At 34.8% G+C, this 27,239-nt stretch overlaps 1 protein-coding gene and 1 long non-coding RNA gene across 4 annotated transcripts in view; one reads left to right on the forward strand and one right to left on the reverse strand.

Moving 5' to 3' along the window:
* LOC125669407 (uncharacterized) overlaps positions 1–3,078 on the reverse strand; it is a 23,067-nt gene extending 19,989 nt beyond the window's left edge. The window contains exons 1-2 of the long non-coding RNA XR_007367851.2: positions 2,956–3,078; positions 2,836–2,873 (exon numbers count right to left, since the gene is read on the reverse strand). This is a non-coding gene — a long non-coding RNA (uncharacterized LOC125669407). The remainder of the gene's footprint in view (positions 1–2,835; positions 2,874–2,955) is intronic.
* A 395-nt stretch (positions 3,079–3,473) lies between these two features.
* Positions 3,474–25,473, forward strand: LOC125669404 (pro-neuregulin-1, membrane-bound isoform-like). 3 transcript variants are annotated; one of them, XM_048903872.2, is made up of 9 exons: positions 3,474–4,761; positions 11,925–12,093; positions 12,241–12,350; positions 16,541–16,582; positions 18,643–18,757; positions 19,686–19,753; positions 22,490–22,595; positions 22,722–22,851; positions 22,946–25,473. In XM_048903872.2, exons 1-9 carry the CDS (start codon positions 4,317–4,319, stop codon positions 23,672–23,674), a joined length of 1,914 nt encoding a protein of 637 aa, XP_048759829.1. In that variant the 5' UTR covers positions 3,474–4,316; the 3' UTR covers positions 23,675–25,473. The 3 variants fall into 3 exon arrangements, with proteins under 3 accessions (XP_048759829.1, XP_048759828.1, XP_056019379.1); XM_048903871.2 differs by lacking the exon at positions 19,686–19,753 and adding an exon at positions 20,646–20,713; XM_056163404.1 differs by lacking the exon at positions 3,474–4,761 and adding an exon at positions 9,783–9,969.
* The last annotated feature ends 1,766 nt before the right edge of the window (positions 25,474–27,239 follow it).

Consider the following 27,239-nt stretch of genomic DNA (forward strand, 5'->3'; position numbering starts at 1 on the left):
TTGCACGAATTCTGACAGTTCAAATAGTTCGTTTCACTTTCCCTAAGATAGGTCTGGTTGATGTCTTCTTTAGAAAAATTCGACATTTCCAAAAGTCAATTTCCCCCGATTTTGCAACAGTAAGTTTACACCACGAAAAAAAAAACCTATTGAACATAACTTGTGCAAGAATTTGCTACGCCTTTTCAATGACTCTAGCTCGAAGTGTGGCATGTCTAGTAATCTGCATACTACATAGCTATGCATGAAATGAGATATAATACTCTATGCTGCACATCTCACAATAGTAATTTCCCTTCTTCTCCAGTGAAAGTATTTACAACAATACAAAAAGAGAGGGGAATCGAACACGAAAGGCAACAAGTGCTTTGGGGGTATCTCGAAAATCAGAAATATTCATCTAGTCTGTCCATATCTACTTAAAATAGCTTCACTGATAGTTTTCCCGCATTTCCTGATTAAATTATGATATGTTTCAACACATGCTTTTGCCGACGCTGGTCTTTGACCGCACGTGTAACATATGCCGCGGCTTGCGGTGTGCTACGATTTGGCGTTCTGTGTGTTCCAGCGTTGGTTAGGGGTCACAAACGACTCTGGGTGCTCCACAGACGATACTCTTGACTCTGTTGTCGAAAATAAGATAAAGTTCCAAACCATTAAAACCCCGAAGATTGGGGTAGGTGGAAGGCTGCGATCATAGTGTCTAATTTCTGGCGTGTGTAAATTCTGAAAAATAATTAGTGAAATTTTGCTTTCCACCAAGCCTTTAATTAAAAGAGCCGGGAGTGAGAGGATACATAAAAAAAACCTGAAGGTCATTATGTATATTGCTGAGTTGCATGTTCCTGTCAAAGCTTTATCTTTCCCGTCATGTTCGGATATATTGCATACTTTAGTGCGTGACACTTTGCATCTGTTGGAGAATTTCTCTTTGATTCATTGCTTCTGCTGCAAAACCAAAAGTTATTTTCTAGTAAGCATTAAAATCATTATGCAAACACAAAATTGATATTGACGTTAGATTGTCAAGAAAGACAACTGATGTCCACTAGAGACCCAAGCTGTACTTGCTGACACCACTAAATTTGAAATATTTCGGAGATATTTTAGGTAACCCTAAAGAGCCACATGACATTTCCATCACATCACGATGTACATCCCAATTGGAAAGCTCAAACATTCGTGCATTAGCATAAAACTTTCATTCAATGATACAGCTTTCGGGCAATGGTCACGTGATCCAAAGCGCTTGACGTCATATCATGTCGTAGTGTTATCATGCAACAAATGACAGATTTTTACAGATAATTAGGTACATCCTTAGTGTATTTAGGGCATTCAACATACAAGATGAATCCACGAAAACAGGAATAATATTGGGATATAAGTTTGTTTTTAGTGTCAACAAAAAGGTCAGGTATGGCCACCGGCTAGGTATCTGCCCCACACAAGATTTCGACATTGATTAAGATATTCCTCTATATAATTCTCCTTCAGATAAGGATATGATGTACGTTTATTCAAAAGTAGAGGATAAATATACGACACTGTATTACTTTTTGTTTGATTTGTAGAGTATCTTTGACAAGCAATTCAAATTTCCTTTCGAAATAGACGTCTGCTATCAAAAATATCAATACAATGTACATTAAATAAGTGATCGTCAAATCGAGGAACTTTCAAATTTCAATGTAAATAAATTGTATTTATACAAACAATGACGGATGAATGGTCGTTTTAAACATGTTTATTAGGTTAATTGTATGTTGTAAGTAATGAAAATGGTATTCTTGTCGAGAGAAACGCACGAGATAAGTTATGGAATACTAGTATGCGCACGTAGTGTTGCGGATGCATTCAACGTCGCTGTGATACTTTTCGCGTGAAACATTAGTTAAACTTCTCAAACAACCCTTTAAACCTCTCTAAGGTTTCCCATCTCATAGCATCTCATGTATGAAATCATTTAATTTATTTGTGGTTTGCATCCACCCTTCCAGGTCGTATAAAAACAACCGACGCCCAGAATTCAAAAAACTAAGGTAATCAGGCAATAGTCGACCAAGTCCTGTTCAATAATCATCGAACACACGGTGCAATCTATAATTTATTGGTGGTAAATTCCTAACTTATTACTTTAAAAACACGCTGGGCTTCAAATTAGATTTTGTCTTTTATTGAAGAGACGTCAATAGCGGAAGATGACATCCCTCTCTTTTGGCTAAGGTAGAAAAGGCTAACGCCTTAAATTTCGTTCGTGATATTCGACATTCGGGTTTCTCACCAAGGTACAAACAACATACATCATTTGGCGTGACCTCAGAGTCAATTCACATCTTAACTTCATCCATCAGACGAAAACACGAATCAAGTTTGATTTAATCTCGCGTGCACAATTGACGGATTGATAAAAATTGAACGGTGGATATTTTTAGCGGCCAGTTTTCTTAAACGATTTCCCTGATCGGTGCTGTACCGGTCAATCTCGTTTAAGGTTAGAGTTTTCATCTCCTTAATTATGATTCTACATGCACAGCAATCTTCCAGTACAAAGAAGGATGGGATAAAATCAGGCGTATTTGTTCTAGATCGTCACACATATTGGCCGAACTCCATGATACAATACGAATTTGACGTAGATTGTTCCTGTAATGGCGTGAAAAAAATCTATAGCCATTTGACACACATAAAAAAGGAGATATATCCAGAGCTATTAGTATTACAAATCTAGGGTATTGAATATTTTCTCAAAAGCCCCATGGTTCACTTCTAAAAATGGTTATTTTCTTTGCAGAATCATTCAGACAGTCGTACTTAAATAAATATACTTACATACGGGCTTTGTAGATTTCGCGTCAAAATGTTAAACCCTGCAATGAAAATACAAGAAAACAATTATCATGTCTGCGTTAAAGTCGTAAAGATGATGCGAATTTGTGTTTCTGGCGTGACCTTGGTTGTCCTGTCAGCTAACTTCGTCCTTGATGCATTTGTTTTGCGGAAGAGATCTATGCTATTAGACGTAGACGCTGCGTGCGCATATTACAATATTTGGTATGCAATCGTGTCAACCCAAAATAATGATTCCCTTCAATTGAAATATGTGACCTCCAAATCTAGTTATACATAAAACACCAACTCAATAATATCGATAACACGGTGAATTTTTCAACAGACGGAGATTCATATGGCAACGCCATGTTCACATCCCGTGCTCAGCTTTTCTATTACCTTATTTTCTCCTTTATTCATGTCTCTTCTCAAACATTAAAAATGTATGTTTATTGAACAAATTATCCTATAGTTCTTTTATCAATCGTTCGTGTAAAAGTCAGCGTTTTGAGGGACCGAGGATTTAGCAAAGCGCGCCATCTTCCTAGGCATGCAATATTTGAACAAGGGAGCGGCCAAATATTGATGCGTTGTCACAGTGACGGATTTTTTTTTTATTGTTCAAGAACACATAGTGTAATATTCATGAAACTTTTACTGCAAAACCTTCTGAGCCAAAATAGAAGATTGATGAATTGGAAATAGTTTGAATGGCAGAATATAATTATATGCAGGGTATTAACTACATAAATAATAATTCGACGAAATAGGCTTTCAAATACATGTTTGAAGCTTTGAAAATGCCTAAAACAAGAAAACGAGGGGGAAAACAACCATTGGTATGCTATGTTTTATTCGAAGATTATGAAAATACAACTATGACGAGCGTCCTACACAGAGCTCTGCAACTTGTTCTACTTGGTTGAAAGTAGGCTGAGAGTTTAGACGGGACGGGGAGTAAGGTGTCTGAATCCTCATCAGAAGCGTCAGATCATCGGGAGGGTTACAGCGGTAAGCAGCAGTTCTACACCAGTCGCACGTTAAACCATGTAAAAACAGATTACTCACAAAAGCGAAGCAATATCACCACAAAAATAAACAACGGTAACTAAATACATATTGGAAGTCAACTCATCAGAGCATGTCCCAGGATTATTAAAATAAACGCCATTGGACCTTATTGGAGCTTGATTGATATTGGAACAAACATTTATGAGTGAACTGTGCAAACTTTACGAGTTAATTTGAGAGAAGAGGAAAAAAAAACGGGAGCTAATGACTGACGTCTATTAATTTTATTAATGATAATTAGATTAAACAAAAAAGGCGGAACGAGCGAAATATACGTCACAGGCTGAGGGGGCTTTCCCAGGTAAAATAGACCTGTCTCGTTGTAACGAGGTCAGACCGTAAACAGAACGGCATGTGAGGATACTAGTATGGACGATTTACAGGAGGAGAGTTTATAGTGAAACATTATTATGAAGTTATACAAAATTCGATTCATTGTCCTCGGACTATTACTACGTGTGTTTTTTGTGTGGTGTCAGACTTGCGGTACAAAATTTACAGACCCGGCCTCCAGTGCTTACCTAGCAGAGGCAGTGGTGGAGGGGAAGGTGTCCAAAATTATGACTTCTAATGAGGAAGGAAGGTATAATGTGACATTGGTGATCCGGAAAGTTAGAAAAGGTGACAGGCTACTACCGAAAGGGAAGAAAACTAAGAGATTAACGATTGGTGAATTCGGAGAGGAAAATTTACGTGATTGTGTGACGCGTATAACAAAATCAAAGAAAAAATATTTCTTTTTTCTTAAAAAGGTGACGATTGAAAAAAGTACATTTTATAGAATTTCAGCGTTTCCGGTGTCAGTGTCTAAACAGACTGGACGATTAATTAAAAAGGCAGCATGTAAAACATGTGGTAAGTGTTGACCTTCCAGATTTTAACATGCGTTGATTTAAGGTAGAAACTTCCCTCTTATACCGACAGGTAAAGTATACCTTATATATATATATATACGTGTGTGTGTGTGTGTGAATTAAACTCTTTTAAAGCGCAAAGTTTACACAACAAAAATCGTCTTGCGACGAAATCAGATAGAGAGCCAAAGACATGTACAGGTTCATTTATTTGGTTTAAAATGCTGTATCTCTATCTAACACACCTTTGTTGCACGTTGTGTAATTTCATCACATTTGTCAAGGTAGAGCAGATTAACAACTTTAATCTAACCACTGTCAGGTATAAAACCACCGGCTTTAGGTGCGCCGCTAATCTGTAAAGAAAAAATAGAGATTAAGATTTTTTTCGTCGGAGATAAGACTGTTGATTTCGTTTCTTGGTAATTTAAATTTTCATATTTTTAAGAGGAAAAGATTGTAGCGAATTATGGTTAAAACAGATGGCAAAATGTCTATTAAACAATCCGTTAAGCGAGGTTCCTACCAAAACCACATGCTGATGGTGGCGAACGAAACTTGTAAAATCCGTTAACCCTATCTGCAAAGTAAATACACCGGTGTCTGCAAAACAAGTTCTTCAATTCTATCTTGTCTGGTAAAAAATATGACTGAGCATTAAAATCTAGTGGCACCATTGTCTTAATGAGCGGATTGTGAGTAATTTGTAATCTCCGCTGCAGATGGAAGACTCGTTTACAACTATCAATTGCATGTGCATCTGCAGATGATCTGTGTTGATAAAATGTCGTGGAATCTCCCGAGCTCGTTTCTGGAGAATCGTTTACGATGTATAAGTACAAAAACCGAGAGATGAAGACCCGAGTGGGGGACATTTATCAGAATGGTGTCTTGTTTTACACGCAGACCTACACGATAGAGATTGTATGACCATAAAGTACAATGCGTCTACAGGGCAAACACGTCTTAAAGGCAATGTACCACCGTGTGTGTTTTGTAAAAAAAGGTATTTTTCATATAAAAAAAGGAGAGAAACTGGGTATTTTGATATTTCAAGCAAGACCATGAATTTATTCTAATCAATTCTTATGACTAATGGTCAACAAACCTGTTTGATTAATTTATGAAAAACACGGGTCTATTATATGTAACGTGGGTGGAGTTATTTCTCGAGTCCTAACTTTTAACTTCAAATTTCACCTGTAAGGAGTTATTGGGCAGGGCCAATCAACCATCATGAATGAAAACACATTTGTAAAACTTGCCACATTCCATGGGACATAGTTCGTACTCCCACACTTTATAGAAATCTTTTCACCGATAAGGACTTTTACCTTTTCGTCTGTTGACAAACGGAATCAAAACAAGCAATACCACCACCGTGCGTGGAAATGGCCCCTCTTCTGAGTGGCTATTGATAACATTAATCTTCTTCCATTGTATAATTAAGGTGTTAAAATACCCCGCCGCCGTCCACGTGGTTTTGGAGAGATTGCAGACATCGATATATTCATGATCATCACCTAATACATGTTATCTCTGGGGATATAAAAATGTTATTATATGGTTATGACATGTTAATGCTTCCTCACGCTGTTGACAAGCACATTGTAATGAATATAACTTCTATGCATTATGATAATTTAGTCTACTTTAGAAGACCTTATAAAAATTTTCAACTATAAAAAAAAATCCTGGTTTGTAACCCCACTAACGGAAATGAAATTTTAGATGTTTACTGCCCTTTGTACCTCACATACAGTTTAAAAGGATTGATCAAAAATCACTCTTTTAAGAGCATTTTCAGGTTTTAATTCATTGAAATGTAGTTGGAAATTCCAGTGTTTCTGCTTCTAAGGATTCTTTTGTGATTTTTTGTCAGTGGATCTCTTCTATAGGATGACAAATATTTCACTTATATTAACAGAACATTAATTTTCTATGGTTAAGGTATTGATAAAACAGTCATCATGAAACATATCATTGGAAACCTAGACAGTTGATTTACTTTAGTCTATTTATATTTCAAGGTTAAATTTTTTTAGCGTTCTTTTTTCTAACCGTAAAGTGAATGGAAAAAATTCCAGTGCATTTAATTTTGGTTTGTTTGTTTCATATCTAATTGAGTATGTTTTCAACTATCAAGTCAGAAGTTCATTGCTTTTAGACAAGGTGTATATGTATATAGAGATGAATTTCAACAAAACTATTTTATTTAGAGGGGAAATTTGCAAAAAGGAATTTTGAAAGAATATCAGTGCAGAGTATAAGTATTTGAAGCAGATGGGTGAACACTAAACATATCAGGTTTTGTTTACTTTTTGTTGAGACAAAAATCAGCTTATACTGAGGATTTAGAAGCATCATCTGGAACCGTCTGCTGTTGTTTACAGCTAGCGTTCTGTAAACTTTTATTGTGGAGTTCTGCTGAAACATTCCAGCTCTTTTCCAATAACTTTCAAATTGGTTAAAACCTTCGATTATCTTAAAGAAAAAACTCACGTGGAAAAATACATCTAAAGCATTAAGATTTTTTTGATAAGGATTTAAGGATTAGAGGAACAATGATTTTATCTTCTAAAAATGCACCTGATTGGGTAATTTTCGTGCCCTATGTTGAATTGCATATATCATTGATAAATTTCAAATTAAGATGATTTTCATTCTTGTATCTTTGACGTAGGTTATGGATTTCAAAGTTCTCAGAAATAAACAGCTTGTTTGTCGGCCAAATATTGCTGTCAAACATTTAGCCATGAAAACTGAATATTTGCACCAAGAAAACTGCCAAATGCTAGTCGTGGCCTGTATACGAGATCCTGTAAAGATCATTAATAAAAGAACATCAGATGTATCTCAATTCATAAGTGTGCATATTAAGTAATCTTGCAAAAGCATTCCAAAATCGAATTAGAATTATCAATGTCCTTGAATTTTTCTCTCAAATTATTGAAGAAAGGTTGTTCATTATCTTAGAAAAGTTATATGAATTTGATAAAGACAAGTAATTTGTGTTTCGTAAATCTGCATGCATTTCAAACACAAGTCAAATGTTCTATCATATACTCATAATCTAATTTCACCAGGTAGCCAGATTTTTCTGTCTAGATGAAAAGAAAGTGATCTGTTTGATTTGAAAGATGCAAGGGAGCACTTAGCGTGAATTTGGGTGATCTCATTATTAATGAAATAATTGTTTTAAAGACCATTAAACCCTGAGGCTGGCACGCATGGTACAGCCTGTGCTTTCATTAAGTTATAAATTCCGGAAAGCCTGCATATTGTTAAAGCTGTCAGATTCTCTAATTAATAAGGTCGCTCTCTAACAAGAAATCTTTTTCGTTTCTTTTTTTCTTTTCTTTTTTATCCATTTGTTTAATTACATTTTGAAAAATGTATGTAGAACAATTCATTAGGTTTAAATACTCCTTAAAGATTCTAAATGAAAATTTTGTCATTTTGTACATTATGTATTCGTAGTTTCAAAATCAAGTTGTGATGATGGCAGTGCATTGAATAACAAAGACTACCTGCACATCTAGTTTCTGAATCATTATATGTATCGTAACACTTACCATCGAGCGAGTGTCATTGGCCATTTTCACCTCTTTTTCTGTCATTTTCTTCTGACCAAAGTTAGCACTTTTTCCCCCCGATTTGCTGTGTGGTTATGACTCTGTTGTATTGAAATCTTTGAGTAGTGGTAAAAGCCTTTTGTGATGAAAGGTAAGGTAGATGAAGATTTTTTTTAATAATTGGAAATTTATAAGTACTTGTGTGTTTAATGAAATCCAAATACCAATTACATGTACTTCACAAAAAGTACTGTTGAGCTTATCGTTTCGATTGTTTATTATTTAATAAGAATGTACTTTGGTATATGCTTGGAAACTAAGTGTTTTCAAAGAATATAAGCATTTTTACCATTTCCTTTTGCTTGGAATCGGAGGTTTGTTTGAAGTATTCATTCGGGGGATTTCGGGGGTGATACAAACACTTTGCATGGTATTGCATTGTAACCAGAGAAATGAAAGCCCGTCTATTAGTTTAACTTTTTAAGGGGATTAGGGTTTGGTAATTTTCTGTCCAAATAACTACTTTCATCAATATTTGGACCAAGGTAACAATTCTAATTACTGATTAGATATGCATTAATAATGTTATTATTTCATAGGTAAAATCTAATGCTATCGGCTATTTATCCGAGATTCAAAGATTCCCTTAAATAACTCTGTGTTTGCTTGGGGGTGATATGATAGTCTGTGGTCCACTATTTTAATTCATTTACATTTATTATTCATCTTGATTTGGATTTTTTTCATTTCAAGTGTTGAAATCATTTCAAACACAAGTAACTGTTGTTTTAATAAGAACTTTATCCTGGATGCCCCATGGGATGTTGTTCCATATGATGAATTTCAGAAATAATTTGCCCTAAAAGGTAATGGACTTTTGATCATTGCAACACAATACTTTTGCATATATTTTATTATGCAATATTATTCAAAAGATGCACAATGACATTTAGTATAAGATATTGTTTACAACGCATATATTGCAATGTATGGCTTTACATCACGAGCTGCGAAATTAAATATAATCACGGGGCATTAGCTTCTGAAACAGACAAGCATTTTATGGATTAGGATGCTCTCCCGACAAAAACACAAATTGAATTTAAAGATTTTCAAATTTTATGAAGTTTCACTCTCTTGACAACAGCTGCGATTTTTTTTATTATCATATAATCTTTCTAAAACATGGGATGGTTAGGTTAGGAAGGTCAGGAGAGCTTCAAAAACACAGTAGAGGATTTTGCTGTTCTCCAACCAGATCAGTCTCCCTTTAGGAGAGCTAACTGGATTGGGAAAAAATGACAATTACTTGCTATAATCTCATGCTTGGCTTACATTCCCAGAACACAATACCCCTGTCTGCGACGAAAGCAAAAATATTTACTTAATCTATTTTCTAGTCGTTACCTCAATATAAAGAAACTAAAGGACGGGACATTGGTAACTACATTTTACACGAGACTTTGGACCGTGCAGCAACTCGTTGCACACTAACTTTTCTGGGAAATTTTTCTTCTTCTCGACGTTGCTGCATTTTGCTGCAAAGATATTTTTCCTTAGAATTATGGGGGGATATAAGAAACGAAAAAATGTACCCAAAAGGTGGATTAAAAAGAAAAGAAGCTCTGAGAAAGGTAAGAGGTTGATGTCTTGCTCAGGTTTGAAGTCTGATGGCACTTTCACTGTGAGGAAATTGTCATGCGAATTTATATCTTATTTCTTGTGTAGATTTCTTAGCTATTTCAAATTAAGTATGTATAATGCAACACCTAAGCAATTGTTTAATTGTTGCAAGACAAACGTGTAACTGTTAGTGACCGCTGTAGCATATATGTATCGGACAGGTCTATAAATTATCAATAAATGACTTTGCAGGAACAGTATAAATTAATAGCCATTAAAACACGCAATTCTAGCTATAAATATTTCATTTTAAGCAGGATTTCCTGTTCACCTGCATGGATTTCCATACACATATTTTAGAATTCACCATCCTTTCAGTCAAATATCATTGGATGAAGAAATGTTTTAAATATCGCGTCATTTCTCCGTATCGGATAACTCACATATACAACAATAAGGCCAGGTATAGTCTCCCCCGCAAACTGATGAAGTTTCAAAATTGGCCTACCCTCTAAAGGTATTTTATTTCTTAAATAGAACATATGTGAAAAACAAGAAACTGTCGGGAGTGGAGCGGGACAAAAATCTATAAAATATGTTGTATTCATGATCATTTAATGGTGGTTTTACTAAAGACCTATCTAATTATTGAACATGAGGATGAAAACGAAGTTACAGCACAAACACGATAAATGGACTGTAGGCATATGATTGATCGATTACAGAGGGAATAAAATAATAATATGGATTCTTGATATTTAAGTGAAACTGGAGCAATAATATTTTATTTTTTTTCATTTGTGAAAGGTGCATTCATTTTTAGTATTAGTATCAGCTATCTGGTTGGGAAAAGCGTTTGACGTGCCGACAGGAAATCGATGGGAGCAATATAAAGTTAACGGCTTGACAATAGCCATTGAAAATCCTGTAGGAGTCACTCTTGGGTCTGTGGGGGACATCGGATTAGAGACGCGTATGATGATACTCTGAAACTTGTCAATTAATAAACACCGTTGTTGAAAAGAGTGCATTGACTTGGCATTTTTATGTGAGATATAAATACACAACAGTCAATGAGATTTGTAAAGCATTACCAAAACGGCTGCACAAAATTGAAAATCAAATATTCAATGGGCAGATTATCAAAAAATGTATAAGACCATTTTCGTCCTTAACTAGGTTATTGACAGTTTTTAAATGTGTAGGATATATTTTCCGCCCATCAGTCATTTACTTTCTGTCATTTTTGTTAGTTTTCTTAAGTCTGTTTGAAGGATGTTTGCAATAAGGAGGTTTATCATCTACTTTTTTGATGAATCATCAGTTTATTGAACTCTCGTATTTAAAACTTTGCTGCCTAAGACTATGTGGTTTTGGGGTGTTGAAGTGTGTGATTTAATCTGTATAAGGAAGACACATTTTTGTGGTGAGCAATAGAAAATTCAGGTATCGTAATTCATTTCAGCCCAGGTGTGACATGTTTGTTCCTCTGCGATCTGAGAAAATTTTATTCATTCATAAAAATTGGTAGACAATTATTTGAATGATTCACTACCACTTTCAGAATTACATCACACTTTTTGGTCTAAAGAAAATTTGTCTCGTAACGTGACATCGACTGCTTCGGCAATGAGCGCAATGATAATCTTTTGGTTCGAAACTAATTTGTACTACTTTTTTATTCCTCGTAGGCCTCGAATAGTTCATGCACCTTTGACTGCAAGTAGTGCGTCATCTCCCCCTAATTGACAAGAAAAAATGATAAATTAATATCTCGTTTATTGCAAGAGAATTTGGTTATCTACTTTATGTTCATCACTGTCGTTAACCTAATCAAGTCATAATTTCAGTACAGACATCGTAAAGTGTTATCTGACGGAGAGAAAGTATCAGTTTTGATCCTAAAATCTATTTTAGGAAATGTTGAATGTGGATGCTACTACTTTTACCTGACCTTTTTTTCCAGGTAAAAAACCAGAGTTAAAGAAAATCAAAGCAAAAAATGTGCAGACTGGCAGGAGATTACAATTGCGATGTCGTCTGCGATCTGGAAAGCCAGACCCGACCATTGTGTGGACCAAAGACGGAGTTCCCATTTCCGGAAAAACAAAGGGTGTTCAAATTAAGAAAAGAAAGTATGTACACATTAAAATTTTGAATTAAATATCTTATTGTGGCAAGAAAATGAAAGTTGATATAAATCTTGATTATGTCAAGGTATATCAAGATTCTGACATTTTGAATGAAATAAATTCATTGACATTTTGTATTTTGTTTCACAGGAAGTATTTGCAATTAAGAATAAACAAAGCTTCTAGCAAAGATGCAGGAGTTTATAGATGTATAGCAACCAATGTTGTCGGAACAACGGCGAAATCCGTAAACATTAAAGGTAAGATTAGTACTAAATAAAATTAGCAATGAAATATTAACACACAAATAACAATACACTAGATTGTACCAAGATTTTCCTCACAATGTGTACTTCGTTGAACTTTTGATTCACAAAAACATATTTTTGTCCTTTAAGAATTACACACGTATTATTTTTTTTCTGTATGGGATTGAAAGTGTTTTTGTGTCGAAGTAAAAACCATCAGTATGCAAAGAGGTTTACCCACTTTTCAGTCAGTCGTTGATAAACAGGAAAGAAAAAAATAAGATGACTGAGCAATGGGGACCACTTAGTGGAACGTCGTCTGCTGTGGGGAAAATGTGAAGTACCCGATCTTTATCTACTAAACAATTCTAAGTATATTGCACTGCTTACTGCTGGCCGGTCATCGTGGTGTACCATATAGACCTGAAGGAAAAAGATTTGTTTGACATGAGATTATAAGTACTTAGAAAGTTCAGGAAGGGCACGCAGTTTGGGCAGTGTTTGTCAATGGGTTCCCTTCACAAAAAAAGTTTGTTGACCAAAGTTACTATCGTCAATTACAACAAACGTTTGACTTAAAGACCACGAATTTTGATAAAGTGAATCAGGATGTGTATAAAAAGATCGTGTAAAAATATCATTATTTTATACAAATCATGCTCTCTTTCATTCCAACGTGTTGGTCATCACGACTTTGATCAATGACTTGCAAAAAAGTTCTTGTGAAATCTTATCGTATCGTTTTAAAGGTTTAAAAACTTGATGAAATGCAAATCTGGGGTACCCTGACGACTGTGAACAGTTAAATCTAAGTCTTGTTATGTAAGAGGAGCCATAAATTCTCAAAGCGTCACCACTTATCTCCACAAGGGTGTTCTGTAAATAATATTTTATTTCATGCATTGTAAAGGGTCAGTACCTGCATACTCCAGTTAAAATACAAGATTATGGTTTGTGTGGTTCTTTAAGATCGCCAGATTTCTGCTAAACAGAGATTAAGTAATTTAATATAATTATTATAGCGAATTGTGTTAATCCCTGACTAAAAGATTTCTGGCCTGCCACTAGGATCGGCCAGAGACGTAGCCACAAGGTTCAAAGAAAACCAGACTCTTACTGCGAAACTTCACTGATTAAAAAAATGCATATTTACATACATTTCATAAATTACTGAATTTTTCAAGGATTGTTTTACTCTATATATTTTTTGTCACCTGAACGAAGTTAAAACAAAACAATGTAACCCAACCCTGATGGACCGGAGATAATGGCTTCCACTCTGGACATGCATTTCTAATTGCTCAAAACGCTACCAAATTTCACAGCCATAGAGACCTCGTCTTGATGTACATTTTAGAACAAAAGCTGGAATTTGGGGATCGTATTTTCATAGACATATGTCTTTCCTATTATGTAATAAATAAATATGCATGACCATGCACACATAATTTCGGGTAAACAGTACGCTAGGCACTTCAGCTACTAGTCTCTAAGTGCAATAAATAAGTCGTTTAGTGTATGAATGAGAGACAAAAATGACAAGTCATTTCCTAACTCAAGAGAAGGCATGCATGCATTGACAAAAAATTACGTTTTGTTTTTAAAACAAAACAAAAGAAAGGTATCCCCAGCAGAGAATTTAGAAATAACTTTCTAGATTTTATTATGTATCAAATGACTGTTTAAACATTGCAGAATACCACTTGGGGGTTCCAATGTATTGTTTTAATCGAGACAGTAAGACGATAATATCCATGCACAACGTCCACTAAACATAGCTTGATTGATGCAGTGGCTTATTATATTTTTTAGAGATAGACAGAAAAGTGATAATATACACATCAGTTTATTTCATTATTTGGGTGGTGAAAGATACACGAAAACAAGACCTATACGTTAATGATTTTAGCATACTGCAATAACATTGCTGAAAAAGTAATTCCGTTGTAATTTCTGCACTGAGACACCCATAAATCAAAGCTTACACGATACCGAGCAAATCATAACCTGGGATCAACCACAATCTTTTGTTACTCCGGTGACCTCCTGTGCTTATGTTCGCCCCCCAGGAAAAGATCTGTTGACTTCGAATAAAGAATGTCCAGTCAGATGGAGAAAACTTTTAACCACTAGACATTATCAATTATCAACTCGTCTTTTTCTGCACCGCGGAAAGATTTTGTATTTTAGAAAACACTTTCCACCCCAAAAAGTGTCGCCAGGATACCCTTGTTTTGTGGACTACTCGTTGAACCTAACTAGACTATGACCCGGGAAATACTAGTAGTACCGATCGGAGTGGTACTTTGTGAGAAACCCTCCGTGGTATATCACATTACCGTTTATTTTTATTTATAGTCCGTACAACTAAACATACCTTTGAAGTTATGAGTACCTGAATGTTTTATAGGTATTTCGCAGCCCACACACCATTAAGGTGTAAATTGCAAAGTCAAATACTTTAAAATTTTATATTGAATACAAGGGATAGAACAGATAGTGTTTACTGCTGAAGTAAGGTGAAGATAAAGTGGCTCAATTAAGGTAATCATTCGCGGAAGTTTGCCATGCCTTAATGCACCCCAGTAATATAGGGTTTTATCTTAAAGTTTAACAAATATTTGATTCAAGAACCTCATTAAAATTTCCAATATGGTTTCTCCCGTGGATCTGGCATCCTGTTATATTTTGAATAAACTGGAAGTTTGACAAAAAGTATATATATATTTTTTTCAAAAGTCTGGCGGTTTAATATTGCATCATCAGGCCCATCGCACCTGTTAATCCATTCTCCAATCAGACAGGTACTTCTAACAAAAATAGGTACGGTAGCAGACCTATCACCGGGACTCCAGTTTCAGCGATAAATACATTTTCTTAAAATTTGATTTTAATTGGAACATAAATATTTTGTCTTAGAATCTTCATACTTTGACAGCATGAAAATTGTAAATGATTTGCGGTGTGTAACAGGTTGCCAATTCTAGACTTTGATGAAGTGTGTTAAAGAAATTAACAAGAATTTGGTCAGTAAGAACCTCCTTCTCTGATGATCTCGCAGTATGTATTTGGCAACTTTTACGATACACATAAGCACGTAAAATTGGCTTAAATGATAATGAATGGTATTTTCCAGATATGTTTTATCAATCTCCACCTTAAAATCAAAGTATTTGATATGATCAGCGAGATTACCAAGATTAATGGCAATGTACCAATCGAAATACATACCCACAAAAACGCTGAAGCCGACAGCCATAAGATAGAGATGCGCATAGCAATTTTTTTTTTATCTTAATGTTTTTCAAGACCCCAAAATAAAATTGTTAGTAAAGGTATAAATTTTAATAGGAACATTAGTAAAATCCCATTTTAAAGCCCTTGAAAATATAAGATTGTGATGGAGATTGTCGAATCCGTGTACCCTCTATATGTATACTACGTACTAAAGACCATTCGTTTCAAGTATAAGAGAATGCACACACATAATCCCCACCTGTTTACACGTGTGACTATTTTTGTCCAACAATGTTGAAACTCTCTGGAAATAAGCATAGGACTTGAATGGAATTCAGATATTATATTTATAATCTTGTATGCTTTAAATCTAAACATAAACCCTTGCACTTTAGACAAAACCTCAAGGAGAAATTTTACAATGCAAATTGAGCAAGACTTCTCGTCTCGCGAACATCGATCGTTTTCATTCATCCATTACTACAGCGTACCGAAGATTAGATTTGATGGAAATGACATTTTAATAATCGTTCGAACATTTATGAATTACGTGGCTTTAGATCATGTTTAAATATCCCTTATGTCAGGATTTGGCTTAACTCCCCATGTAAACTCCATGTATATGCTAATATTTGTAAACTATGGCTGACAAATCGGGGACTGAACACGTTGACCATAATAAGTACAATAGGACTAGATGTCGTTATGAGATCAGAAGAATTAAGCCAGGTTTGAGTCTTGATTCATTTCCTTTTTCCTTTACTTAGCATTTCAGCAAAGTACCATTTTACCTTCAGTAAAAGCAAGGGCTGCGTTGTGGTAAAATAAAACCCCAAACTCAGAATGTTTCGCCAAAAATTCTTGAAATGGTTTGTTACATAGATTTCTTTACTCACATATACCGGAGGATGTATGCTAATAGCAAATAAATTGTTCTTTTTTCTTAGTTCTGATTGTTTTTTCAGTGTTCCCCAAGAAAACCCCAACGACGAAACGACCGGCAAAAGGTGAGTAGAAGAAACAGTAAACGATTGATGATGTTTCCCATCAACCGATGAAACTGTTTTTAAGTGGTATATGCTTCTGTAATTTTTGAATATTTCATCTGGATATTGTAAAACAATTCTTTCAATTTCTGATATACCGGTATTTCATTAGCATTGAACTACTTTAATCTAGAAAATATATAGTTTAGAGAACAAAATCAGAGTACATATTTATAGTTATATGTTTCAAAACATTTTCATACATGTAATCTTTAACATCGTGCATCTTTTCAAAATCTTATTTGCTTTTTCAAAATCCCATCAAATTCCGGATTTGTCTGAATGGATATATCTGACATCAGATTAGTTATTATCACAACACACAGGGAATAGTTCTAACACACATAAGCCTCAAAGGAGCTTCTCTTTAGAGAAGAGTTTAATAGACTTTTAGATATTAGAGTTTCCTAATTTTGCTTCCACCTGTTTTAATAGCACATATGATAGTTGTAGGCAGCAAAGTGATATCTCCTCTTAGGTCTTGCTACCCACTGAAAATTTTTAATGATGGAAAACTTCAAAGAATTGATTTTATAAACTCCGGTGCATAATGTTATCTTCTCTGATAAGTTTCTTTTTTTTGTTGAAGAAAAAGATCATCACAACTGTAACTATAGGATTATATGATCTAAGAATTGTTCGGTTTGACTGAAACAAAGTGACTTTTATTATTATGATTTTCAAAAAGAGAAACGTACTTAGCAAAACATTCTACCAAAAAAAGTGAATTAAAGTATGACATAAAATCCATTGAAACATCGATAAAAATTTGTTTTAAGAAAACATTTCAATGTATCAGTTTCAACACGTGGTATATACATTGTTTGACAGAGCCTTTCAACATGTTGTATAATGTTTCCTCCAGCAACGGCAAATTCAGCACCTGGCCTGTCACACTTACATAGCCTAGACCTGTGTCAAAATCATATAAACTTTTAACAGGAATATAAAGTACAATCGCATCTAATTTTTTGCTGAATCAGTGCATTATCTTTTCTGAATTACACCTGTCACAGCCCTTTTCCCGCCATAATTATTTAATACATGTTGAAATGATAAGATGATGTTTTGCAGTAGTAATACGATTTTTTTTTAGCATAAAGTGTAGTTACGGTTTCATAAATTTGGAGGATGTTTGCCAGACTTGAAAAAAAAACCCACCACCTACAAACCGTGGGGTCTATAGGTACATCATTTATAAGGTTACTTAAAAAATCAGTAGATCAATGTTCGATAAATCACACACTAGTACCCATATGTTCTTTCAAAGGATGAACGCATTAAGCGTGTAAAATCGGTTAGCTGTATCATATCTATGAAGACGGAAGAGAAAATACTATCCAACAGCGATAAAATATTTGAAATGAAGCCATTCATCTTCTAAAGAGTTCCTTTGTGGGGTAACTGATATTTCATGGAACCACAACAAGGTGTTAACAATATATGTATTTTTCATTATCCTAGGTATATCTTTTTTCTTATTTGGTCATAACTTGGGAAAACCAAGGTAATCGCCCAATTGTCAGATCAAAGCCACAGGACGACAGTTATGATTGGACATCAAATATTAATTGCAGATTATTGGCAATATGTTTATAGGACACGTAAACGCGTCGCGTTCCCATCCCTCCCAGATCTGAACACACATTATACGGAGAACGTGCTCAAGGCGTTGAATTTTTCTTAATGTTGCAAGTGGCTGCTATGACATAATGCAAATCATCAAGCTTAAGGACATGAAACTCTCGTAAATGTTGTATCATATGATATCTCCCGTATTCGAGCAATTTAAAATATGTAACTTCTTTTAAAAGTCATCAAATCCACTCCCAGCCTTTGACAAGAGATGAAACTGTAAACCTGAAATGCCTTCATAAATCGCATTCCAGCGTAAATAGATAAACCATCTAGAGAAACAAACATATAGCCTGCATTTTAATGAATATGAATTTATTTATATAGGATAAATAATAGGTATTTATATAACATGCACTTTATGCATTATTTTCCCCTTTTTATAGTCACAACATCGGGAACATCAGGAAGATATATCCCATGCAGGCCAGAAGACCAGGGCTATTGTTTGAATGGTGGAACATGCCGAATCATAAAAGACCTTGATATTAAATCCTGCGCGTGAGTTTTCCTTTTATTCTCTAACAAATCAATATTGTCTGCTAAATACTATGTATATCTATTAAGTATTAGATGTGAAAAATGTAATATTTCTTTTAGATAAAACTCCAAAAAGGATTAAAGAATAATGTTGAGATAAACTGTGATAATATGGAGATATATTATGTTTGAATTTCGTTGAGCAACCTGTTTATCTGTAGAAAATCACAACTTCCTCACAGAGATGAAATTCCATTGCGTTTTTACCCTTTGTGATGTAGTTGTTTGCTTACCAGCCCTGTTCCTTACACCAGACAGATAAACAGTTATCACATCTCCTCTTGTAACCCCTACAACACCGTTATTACAATATTTTTATATTCAACTCTACACACCTAACAGCGTGTTACCTGTGAATACGCAGGGGAAGATGAATTTCCCGTTTTTATCTACCCCAGAGATAAAGCATTCGAGATGGGCAAATATCTTTCTGAAGTTTGATCTTGAAAAATCTTCATTTCATAAACGATATTTGCAGCATCGTTTTTCAGTTATCTTAATCTTTCTACCATGAACCGTGTTTATTCCCCCCGAGTTTTCTGCGTAAAATATTGTTGCCTCTGTCAAAAAAATGTATATCAAGATAATTTTCAATTGATGATTTATCGGCAAGGACATTATTTATTTGTCTCAATCAGATTAATTTGCCCTTGCTTTCTTACCTTCTGTAGAGCTTCATGTATGGATGTCTAGCTTAGCCTTTATCAGACTTCCAGAATACTCAAGAAACCCATTACTATAACCCCCAATGCAGTCAATATATATATATATATATATATATATATATATATTACTTTGTGATTTGATATGTTGGAGGAGAAAGTGGTATATTATGTTTTCATATACTTCATGATTTGTAATGATAAACGGTGATGGTATTTATTAATAGCTGTCGTCGCAGTTACTATGGAGAACGATGTGCCATACGCACTCCAGACATCCGGGAATTTTTGGATGGTATGGTATCCGACGTTTTTCTTCCATGCATTCAAGCCTTATGTAGATTACCAGCATGGCATGTCATGTGCATTTTGAAAAAGTCTTTCGAGAATAATCCATTGGATTCAAAATCAAGAAATTATTTATCCATTGGATTCAAAATCAAGAAATTATTTTGAAAGTTAAAGATAACTGATTCACTGTGTAGTTTTTGATAAATTGATAATTTTGAATAGAACCTGTAAATTTTTGCACAATGCATGTTGATTGTTATCACGTTTTGAAAGCATGCTAATGTTTAGCATCATATTTAGTTGAATCTCATTTCATTTAGAGTACCAAACAGAAAACTCATTAGATATTATGAAAGCATGCGATGTCAATTAAAATTCACATCGTGATAGATGCCATGTTAGAATTACCACGAAGCAATCCAGATGAATGCCATGCTTGGTTGAATCTATGTAATACCTTGTTTGTACACTGTCGTCGGACGAAAGCTACCGTTTAAACTAGCTACAGATTGTTCATGTACCCAGTGCACTTTATAAGCAGCATCTGTATCCTAGTGCTCTGCAACAGTTCTTCCCTCATGATTGCCTCTAAAATGTAATAAAATATCAATCTAGATATTAATTGATAACCGCATGAAAAGAGGTTGGAAAAATAATGTTTGGTTTTCAGAAGTCAATGGAACATAAACAAGCTCGTTAACTTACTAATTTGCAATGATTAGGCAAACGATGAACTGTTGCAAAACACTGCTTGTGAACCCTTGCTACATAATATTTTTGCCTTGCACACCACCTTGGCTGGTTCCCCATTCCCCGATTTTGCTCTCAATATGTATACTGTTTACCACCATCTCTTTGTGAAAACTCATGTCTCTTTACTGGTTCCCTCACTATAGGTGTCAGGAAGCGTTTATAGGACAGCGTTGTCAGTTCCCGGATCCTTTCGCTAAAAAAATTACTACAGGTATATATTCTGATGTATTGGCATGTCCGCAATTCATGAAAACAAGGCGGTTTGGAAAGACTTAAACTCTAAAGTGCAGATGAGATGTGCAACTATATTTTTGCTGTTGTTTTATAATCAAATTTTTCGCAGAGGAAGAAATCGTGAAATTAGTACTGCAAAGGAAAAGCTGAACCAACTCAGATTTACTCAGAAAGCTTGATAATAAATCTGTGTGAAGTACTAATAAAGTTTTTGATAATACCCAACTACTATATTTAGATACTTTATAACTGTTCTGGTTTCAGTGAAATTTGCAATCTTTCCAAACTGCCCGAATCTTCAAGTTTGAAAACAAAATGAATTTGATATTTATAAGATTTACTAGATATTAGAAGATTCAATTAAAACCATGCATATCCACCGGAGTCTCCACCTTCAAGAAATACAGAACTGAACAGTTCCACAATCCTTTTCTTGTACCCCTTCTCTCATTCTTTTCAAAACCCGAGCCCTCTTTAATGTGATTTCATCCCGAATCCCATTTTCACCGATTTCGATCTCGAGTCACAATTCTCACATACACCCATTTCTCAAAGCGCTCTCAACCTTCCGCCCAGCTCACGGTGCTTTTGATATTGGTGTTTTGATATTGTATTCAATGTTTTCTATATTTTTTTTTTGTCAGAGAAAAAGGTTGAAAGTGCTTACAAGATGGTGAATGATGCAACACATTTTTATTGGTTTTTTTTTCACCTGTTGACAATATAAGTGTTTATTTTGAAAATGATATTGTAACAAAATCCAGAGTTATTTGTTGTGGAAATGCACTTGTTTTGAAAATGGACAAGGGCCAAGTGTTTATGAAAATGTAGTTTAGATAAGAATGTATTAAATTATAAACACATCTATCTATGACTGAATATTTTCTAGTTCTCGTAGAGATTTGTCAGAGTTATTCTAAAAAGAATAGTGCTTAATTTATTATATGTAATCAGCTTTTCTCTTTCCTGAAAAGAACTTGTATTCAATTTTTCTTGATTTAGGGAGAAAGTATCATATTAATCAGACGCTCTTGTGTATTTCTTGCTAGATTGATATTGAGAAAATCGTTGAAGATTACTTCTGAACAAAGCATTCTAGATCGATTCTGAAAAATGGAATTGTAGATTAATTCTTTTAAAAAAGTTATGCATATCAAAACCACCGAGTTTTATTCATATTTCTGCGGAAACATGGCAAATTGAATAAGATATAGACCAAAAATATAACCACTACAGTGGCTGTCAAAATATAACCACTACAGTTACTGTCAAAAATATAACCACTACAGTGGCTGTTTTTCTGAAAATGCCAGTATCATACTGGTTTTATTGAAACATCTTTCAGTAGGAAACGGATAGCCAGAATTGGCTAAGTTCTTTTAGAAGTTATTCTGGAAAAAATAATATCCCGCTATATTGACAAGCTTGAGTTTCCAGGGAATGTCCATATGGCGAAGTTTGCCAAGTAATATAACAGAAAGAAATCATTTCCCACACAAATTCGCCGATTTCCTAATTGCCAGTGGAAAAAGATCGGGATTTCTCTGTCAATATAATTAACAGCAATGTTCAGAATGTAAAAGTCTGTATTTCTTTGCAAAGGTGTTTACTTATCGGAGACACAGAATCTTTCATTGTATAATCTTTAATTGTCATCATATTTAACGTTTCTTCCAAATTATTGAAATGATACTAGAAGTTTATTGCACTCAAACCAGAGAGCTAACGGTTTCTGTATTGCTTTTCTCTTTAGGAAAATCACCAGACCCCGATCGGGATCGAACTTTGACAATCATTGGCATTGTAATTGGAATTTTGATTTTTGTCTGTTTCTGCATTGCATCCTACTTCCTTGCAAAGTAAGTGTTTTCGTATTGCCAATGAATCTTTTATCTTGTGTTGGATGGAAATCATTATATTTTGACAGTGTAATAAAGCAAACTAATAAAATGGTGACTAGTAAAAATATTCATATGTGTTTCAAGGAATAGACGCATGGCGTACTTGAAGCGGAAAGCTAAAAATAAACAGTTGAACGGCACAGTCATACCATACACTGTCGTAGATCCACCACCCAGCGGACGAATGTTGCATAGACAGAATACGGTAAACATGGTGAGTAGATAGTTTTGTGTATGAAATGAGTTACATTTGAAATCTGAACAGACTTTTCCAAAATATACTTACGTTTGGTAAATTTCTTATGTAGGAAACACAGACTGAAGATGGCAATCTCTACCAACCTTTCCCGAACACAAACCAGGGTTTGTCGAATGCATACCTAAATCCACTAGACAGTAACTTCCTCAGAAATCCACCTGCGAATAGAAATTCTCGGACAAGACTCTCTGGCGTGTCAATGGAACGGGAAAGGCCGACTTCTCAGCCTGAGACGATGATGTCCCCCAAACCACTCTACAACAGAAGTCCATCAGATCCAACCAGGCCGTCTCTTCCAACGGAACACCGAGGAGACAAAATACCAAGGTTGTTTGTCTCGGATGAATCAGTTGGAAGCGACGGCGAAGAAGGTACAGAGGACGATACTTCGTTGCGGATCAGTGAAGACGATGAGCGCACTCCGTTTGTACGACAAGATCCGTCTGAATCTGGACGTTTCGATCCAGATCAGAATTATTTTAAAAACGACGATGACACTTTGTCTCAGAGGTCTCCTTGCGTAGATGATGAGTTGAGACGTATTTACTGTGGAGATGACAATGATAGATATGACAGAAGGTGTTCAGAAACTTTATCATGGAACGAAAGAGGTTCCCCAGAGCAATGCCATCAAGAAAACTGTTTTAATATAGAAGATCCAATGTACATTAAATCAAGCAATTGTATAGATTTGAAAGATAATCCAGTTAGCTTTGGCAATAATTACAGTCTTACCAACAATGACCTTCTAGATGACAAGCCTTCCACGCCTGTTTAGCTAGCAGGAATTGGGTATGAGATACACTTTGTGTTCTCAAAATTCAATATCTTGCCTCCGTGAAATCTTGCTGGCGGGGTTTTTCGGAGACGAGCAATAATGGCAACAGGAATATAAGGCTCTGATATATGCCTTGGGAACTGATAGTCAGAGAGATGAATTTTCGAGTATTATTGAAAAGTTAAAAGATAAAAACAACTTCGGATAGTCGGAAAGAAAAATGAGGAAATGGATGCATTTTCGTCGTTTCTTTTCCACATATTTGTTATATGTAATCATAAAGTTATGAACAAAATTTCAATTCAGTGCCACTGTTATTCGAATTTGTGTGATAAACTTGATATCGCTCACGTGATTTCACGTGCCTGTTTCGTATGTCTCTCATCATTCCAGAACAGGTGATAAAATGTCTCAAGATGTATGTTCACGATGTATACATCCCAGTGATACTTTTATATTATTATCTGATGCTTTTGAATAATACTTGGTTTTTTTGGACGGTTATATTGTAAATATGCCTGTTACTTGTTATAGCTTGTCTTGTAACGTTATCTTTTAATATATTGTTACTCTTCACGTTTCATTGTCCACAGTAAATGTTGCGGTATTTTCTTAATATCAATAGTCAGTTGAATAAGGCATTTAATGTACAAAGATTATGATAGCCAATACAGAACTTACATTCCTTGTTCTCGTTCATTTGTATATATAATCATGTCTTATTATTTATTGTTGTTCAAAACTGTTGGGAAATGTAATGCCTTCAATATCATTATAGTACGTTTTGAACAAAATGTGCGTAGAAATCTCACACAAAAACTTTGTCTGGGGATCGTATTTCCTATTTTGAAGAATGTTGCCATATAAAACACTGCCAATATCATGACCTTGTTTTTCCATTTGTAGTGTAATTTTGAAATACATGTTATAGACGATATTACGCATTGATCACTGTTTTTGGCATGTTATATGAAACTTACATACCAGTTACTTTCCTATTGGAGTAAATACGGATCAGAACAACTTTCATCAATACATAAATGAAATTGACACCACTATGGTAACACGCAGTGTAGTAAATTACAAATCCTTGACATTAATGCATTTATATGAACAGAATGAATGAAAATGGAAAATGAATGTATGAATGTGTGGTTTATTTTAGTTTACAAGGTCGTCTTTTAAGTATTGTAATGTTTACAAGATGAATTTATCCTTTCTTCTTAGTATTGATTCTGTACCTGTATGGACTTCTGCATATGACGATCAGATCGTGTAGATTTTTGTTAAACGTTTTTGAGACACTACTTTTAATGGACTACAAATCTATTTTTTTAAAGAAATCCATTTTCTCATTCTATCCTTGCATTTTATGTTTGAAATGGTTTGGGGCTTCTCAAAACATTGATGTATGTCTAAGTTTGCTAAATGTGTGATATTGTTTGAAAACTTACTTAAACTATCTCTAAAATTGCGTTTCGTTAAGGAATATTTTCAGATATAAAACTTGATTACATGCCCATAAGGATATGGATGTCCCCATTGCCATTTGGGAAGACAGGCGACTGACATTTTTCCTTACTGTTCACACATATCTTTCTTTTCATCTTGTGAAAACATCCTGTTAATATTTGCCCCTTAATTTCCTTTTATGAGAAGTATTACGTGTATTATTTTTGTGGTGCTAGAATGCGAGTTGTTTTAATGCTGTTATTTATTCTTAGTGTACGTTTAGTAATTGTAAAATTAGATGTGAAGTATTTTTATAATAAAATAACTTTGAAGTATAAAAAAGAAAACACGTTGTTATTTTTAAAAACTGCATTTTAATGATAAAATCAACTTTGTTTGCAGCACAAGGAAGCGAAGACGATGATTAACTGGAAACACAAATGGGTTTTTTTCCCCCTGTGTCTGTATATCTGCATTTATATAAAATTTATTCATAAAATTGAAAGAAGAAAACCAGGGTGTATTTCCATTGAAATTGGAGACAGATTGTAACATCTTCAAAGTAAATAAAAGTAATTATAGCCATGTTCTCGAGGACCAAGACGAAAAATCCAATACCACACGCCAGTACATGTACATATATATGGCGCTGTTCACAGTTTTAAAAAATCATAAATTTTCACAAATACATGTGGCAGGAAGAAACAATACAAGGTCATTTGCAATCTTAGGTACTTTTGTTGGTGGATGGAGAACACTTACAATGATGAACATTCGTAATATACCGTACGTGATCGAAGCAATCGGATTGTTTATGCCATAATATGTATTGGGCGCTTATGATGTAGGATTTGACCTTCTTTGCCGCTTGAATTTGATGTCGCAATAGTTTGTCAGTGATATATGTAGGCTCTCAGATGATTGGTGTTTAACGTCCCTCTAGTGAATTATACACTCAGATGGAGACGTCACCATTGCCGGTGAAGGGCTGCAAAATTTAGGCCTATGCTCGGCACTTATGGTTTTTGAGCAGGGGGATCTTTATCGTGCCACACCTACTGTGACACTGGGCCTCGGTTTTTGCGGTCTCATTCGAAGGACCACCCATTAATGGCCTCTTACGATAAGCAAGGGGTACTCATTACCTATTTTAAACCGGATCCCCAAGGCTGTAAGATGCATCATGTCGATATGAATACATAATTGTATCTTCATCTCAGGAAATGGTTTTACACCGTCCCATTATCATTCAACATTATTCAACATAATTTTCTTGTGAATGTAATAAAAACCTTCATTGGTTTTTTTAGGCCCTTACTTACTACAGCGAGACAAAATGAAATCATCTGAATTTACGGCACGAGGAAGTTATAGTGGTAAAAAAGGAGACCTGACAAATCATGGACTTCTTGTGACCGGTGAATATAAATGTCATATACCTACATGCACATAACAAAATGGCACAATGAACTCGGAGACAGTGTAAAGACGGACTTTAACATAACGAAAACAAATGATCAAGGTATAAATTTTATACTTTAAGAAAGATCCTTTGATACATCACATATATACATGCGTACACGGTATGACGAAAATGTATAGATAATATTGTACGTAAATATACATAAAATAATGAGCACGTATGAACAGTCTTGTACGTAACTGTTGTGTACAAGAAATAGATACCACGAAATACCGCTATTCCAGACACTGTTGCTGCAGTTGATAGAGACTGACAGAGAATGCTGTCACATTCACTAATGATTTGGTAGTGTTAATTCCATTTCTCAATAAAACTGCTGACCATTTAATTTTACATAAATTAATTAATTTACGAAACATACATGTACATGTAGATACAAGGATTGATAATGATTGTCTACCTTCTTAGTATCGATGGGGAGGGGGGTGTTAAAAACAATGAATGCATGAGGTAATTTCAAAATAAATAATTGGCATCGCCGATTATACAGATTTCCTATATGTATCTAATGTTTATTTGTCGTAAGAGGCGACGAAATGGGGATGATCATTCGAATGAGACCGCATAAACCGAGGTCCAGTGTTGCAGCAGGCGTGGTACGACAAAGAGCCCTCCCTGCTCATAGGCCGT

This window comes from Ostrea edulis, chromosome 4 (genome assembly GCF_947568905.1).
Source record: "Ostrea edulis chromosome 4, xbOstEdul1.1, whole genome shotgun sequence".
NCBI lineage: Eukaryota > Metazoa > Mollusca > Bivalvia > Ostreida > Ostreidae > Ostrea > Ostrea edulis.

Bases quoted from the DNA above. Each gene is read 5' to 3' on its own strand.
- LOC125669404 (XM_048903872.2), top strand. From the start codon at position 4,317: ATGAAGTTATACAAAATTCGATTCATTGTCCTCGGACTATTACTACGT. The intron at 12,351-16,540 runs GTAAGATTAGTA...TTGTTTTTTCAG, and splicing joins GAAATCCGTAAACATTAAAG to TGTTCCCCAAGAAAACCCCA. The intron at 22,852-22,945 runs GTGAGTAGATAG...TTTCTTATGTAG, and splicing joins GACAGAATACGGTAAACATG to GAAACACAGACTGAAGATGG.